This window comes from Triticum dicoccoides, chromosome 4B, assembly GCF_002162155.2.
Source record: "Triticum dicoccoides isolate Atlit2015 ecotype Zavitan chromosome 4B, WEW_v2.0, whole genome shotgun sequence".
NCBI lineage: Eukaryota > Viridiplantae > Streptophyta > Magnoliopsida > Poales > Poaceae > Triticum > Triticum dicoccoides.
Window position 1 is genome coordinate 114287747 of NC_041387.1, and position 3680 is coordinate 114291426.

At 51.1% G+C, this 3680-nt stretch overlaps 1 protein-coding gene across 1 annotated transcript; it reads left to right on the plus strand.

The window, feature by feature from the left end:
• The first annotated feature begins 1091 nt into the window (after nucleotides 1-1091).
• Nucleotides 1092-3469, plus strand: LOC119295351 (L-type lectin-domain containing receptor kinase IX.1-like). The gene is made up of 2 exons (XM_037573761.1): nucleotides 1092-2513; nucleotides 2599-3469. The coding sequence occupies exons 1-2, from the start codon at nucleotides 1126-1128 to the stop codon at nucleotides 3341-3343; spliced, it is 2133 nt and encodes a 710-aa protein (XP_037429658.1). The 5' UTR covers nucleotides 1092-1125; the 3' UTR covers nucleotides 3344-3469.
• The last annotated feature ends 211 nt before the right edge of the window (nucleotides 3470-3680 follow it).

Here is a 3680-nt window from a genome sequence, read left to right on the forward strand (position 1 = left end):
TCCATAAACATCTTTGAAATGCGAACTTTTTATGAAAACTTGGACATTTTTGTAATTTTGACTTTGTTTTGAAAACTGCAACATGCTTTGAACATTTCAAACATTTTTGAAAAAGATATTTTTTTTCCATTTGTGAACAATTTTTTAAAGCGGGAAACATTTTCTCGAACATTTTAACTTTGTTTGAAAAGATCCAAATATTTTTAAAACATGCAAACGTTTTTTTGAAAAACACTAACCATTTTGGAAATATCCGTCCTTTTTAAAAAAAAGCACAAATGATTTTTGAAATTTTGGACATTCTTTGTAAATTGTGGATTTATGAAAAAATGAAAAGGAGAGAATGGGATTGTTTTTCTTCAATTTTTAAAAGAAATGGGAAAAGCAAAAGGAAAGGAACCAGTGATGAAGAAAAGAAAAGGAAATCGTTTGCCTTGTTTTATAAAAAGAAGAAATTGTGCTAACCGGCCTCTTTTTTTTGATAAATGCTACCCAGCCAACTTAACTATAGAGTACTCCTACTACATCACAATTTTCTTTAGGCAATCTCGCAAAGTTTTTATTCAACTCATCACAATGTTTACAAGGACAAAATAAAGATCATCCGGGTCGCCTAACCAAACATGGCGGCCAGCCTCAAATGAAAGAGTATGCTTTGCTAAATTGTGAGCCTCGGTATTTGAACTCCTAAATTCATGTATAAAAGAACAAGAAATAAAAGAGCTGGAATGGTCTATAATTTCCCATAAGTTGAAGCACTCTTATGTTTGATCCCATCAATGACAGTGTTCAGATAAGAGGGGTGGAAAGCAAAAGAGGGGCGAAGCTGGCACGGAGCACACCGGTCTCGGTCCACGCTGGAGTGGGCAGTCAGTCGTCGGTGTGGTTCCACACTGGATTGGCTCCCATGTGCGCCCTTGCATCAAAATGTAGAGACTTCTCCCGCAAAAAAAAATGTAGAGACTTGTGGTTTCCTCCTGCTTATATTAAACAGATCCACTGATTGCCAGTTGACCTGTTCTTCGAGTCTTTCTACACAAGATTGAGCACGCCACGCTATATACGTACGGATGGGAAGGACCAAGCAGGCAGCTTGACACTGTGCACCAGCGCCGGGGTCGGGCGATGGCCGAGATCACGCCGGCAGCCACCTGTGCTTTCCTCCTCGTCCTCTGCGTTTGCTGCCACCTGCCTCCTCCCGCCGCTTCCCTCTTCTTCAACTACTCCACTTTCAGCTCTCAGGATCAGAAGGACTTCAGAATCGAAGGGGACGCCTCCTTCAGCGTCGGGTGGATCGACGTCAGCGCCAACAAGTTCGCCGGCATAGGCAACAGCGCGGGCCGGGTGTCCTACAACGCCCAGCCGATGCTGCTCTGGGACAAGGCCACGGGCCAGGTGGCGAGCTTCACCACGCGTTTCTCCTTCGCCATCGGCATCCCCGACATCAACAACAAGGGGAAAGGCATGGCCTTCTTCCTCGCCGGCTACCCGTCGGTCCTGCCGTACGATTCCTACGGCTTCGACCTCGGCCTCACCAACCAGAGCACCAACGCCACGGCGACAGGGGACAGCCGGTTCGTCGCCGTCGAATTCGACACCTTCAACGATACCCAGGTATCCGATCCCGACGCCACCTATGACCACCTCGGCATCGACGTCAACTCCGTTCGATCCGTAGTAACCAAGTCCCTCCCGAGCTTCAGCCTCATGGGGAACATGACCGCTCTCATACAGTACGACAACGTTTCTAGTGTTCTGTCGCTGAAGCTATGGCTCGGCGATGGCCGAGGCCGGAATTACAGCCTTAGCTCCAAGGTAGACCTCAAGAGCGCATTGCCGGAGCAGGTCGCCGTCGGCTTCTCCGCCGGGACGTCCTCGTCCGTAGAGCTGCATCAGCTAAGTTCATGGTACTTCAACTCGTCCTTGGAACCGAAGGCGGTCACCGTCGCCCCACCCTCCCCTGGCAGTGGCAGTGGCAGCCACAGTTCAGGAGTTATAGCGGGAGCAAGTGCCGGCGCGACACTGTTCCTGGTGCTCGTCATCGTCAGTGCAGTTATCTTGATACGTCGTCGTGGGAACAAGAAGAAGCGAGAGGTTGAGGAGGATGATATGGGCTCGGAGGACGAAGACGGCGATCCAGCGGTGGAGATTGAGATGGGGAGCACGGGACCGAGGCGATTCCCGTACCAGGAGCTGGTCGATGCGACGAGGAACTTCGCGGCAGAGGAGAAGCTCGGGCAAGGCGGCTTTGGCGCGGTCTACCGAGGCAACCTGAAAGAGCCTCGCCTCGCCGTGGCTATAAAGCGGTTCTCCAAGGACTCTTCAATGCAGGGGAAGAGGGAGTACACGTCAGAGATCAATGTGATAAGCAAGCTGCGGCACCGGAACCTCGTGCAGCTCGTCGGCTGGTGCCACGGCCGCAACGAGCTCCTGCTCGTCTACGAGCTCATGCCCAACCGCAGTCTGGACATCCATCTCCACGGCAAGGGCACCTTCTTGACATGGCCGATGAGGTAAGTAAATCAATCATTGCCCATTCAAAGAAGAGGTATTGATTGAAAATTTAAAATTGATGATTTTTGCTGCATGCAACAACAGGATGAAGATAGTAACTGGGCTGGGCTCGGCACTGCTGTACCTCCATGAGGAGTGGGAGCAATGCGTTGTGCACCGCGACATCAAGCCGAGCAACGTGATGCTGGACGAGTCCTTTGGCGCCAAGCTAGGAGACTTCGGGCTGGCGAGGTTCATCGACCACGCCGTCGGGACGCAGACGATGACCGCCGTGTCGGGGACACCAGGCTACGTGGATCCACAGTCCATGATCACTGGCAGGGCCAGCGCCGAGTCCGACGTTTATAGCTTCGGCGTCCTTCTGCTGGAGGTCGCATGCGGAAGAAGGCCAATCAGTTTGCTGCATGATCCTGCCGAGAAGAACGGGCTGTTCCGGCTGGTTGAGTGGGTATGGGACCTTTATGGTCGGGGAGCCCTTCCCGACGGGGCCGACGAGCGGCTCAACGGCGAGTACGATAGGGCGGAGGTGGAGCGCGTGATGGTCGCCGGGCTCTGGTGCGCGCACCCGGACCCGAGCGCCCGGCCGTCCATGAGAGCAGCCATGGCCGTGCTCCAGTCCAAGGATGCTAATCAGCTGCCGGTGCTCCCCGCCAGTATGCCCGTGCCGACGTACGGGCCGCTGGTGTCTTTGCCGAGCGGGCTATCTTCGTTCAGTGTGACACAGTCGACGTCGACAAGCGGCTACGGCACACACACGTCTACTTCATCCGACGTTAGCACGATCGGTTCAAAGGATTCGTCTTCCTTACTCAAACATCAGTACTCATAATTTAGTATATTTTATTGTACATAGTTTTTTGTAGTCGATGATTCATGATTGAATCATTGAAAGGGACAGCACAGCACATGTGCCGTTGAATTTTCTTCCCTCAAGATGACCTTTTCTTTAACGTAATCCGATTCGCTTAGTTACGCTACGTGCCCATAGTTTTTCTGCCACTTTATAGTTCGTGTTAAATAATTCTTTCCATTTTGTCTACCGCCAAATCGGGGAAATATCTAGTACCATTATAATAAACCCGAGGCATATACCGTCGATCATCCGAGGACCAAACAATCAACCGAGCACGACACCGAGATTTGTTAATGAGGTTCACCGATATGGC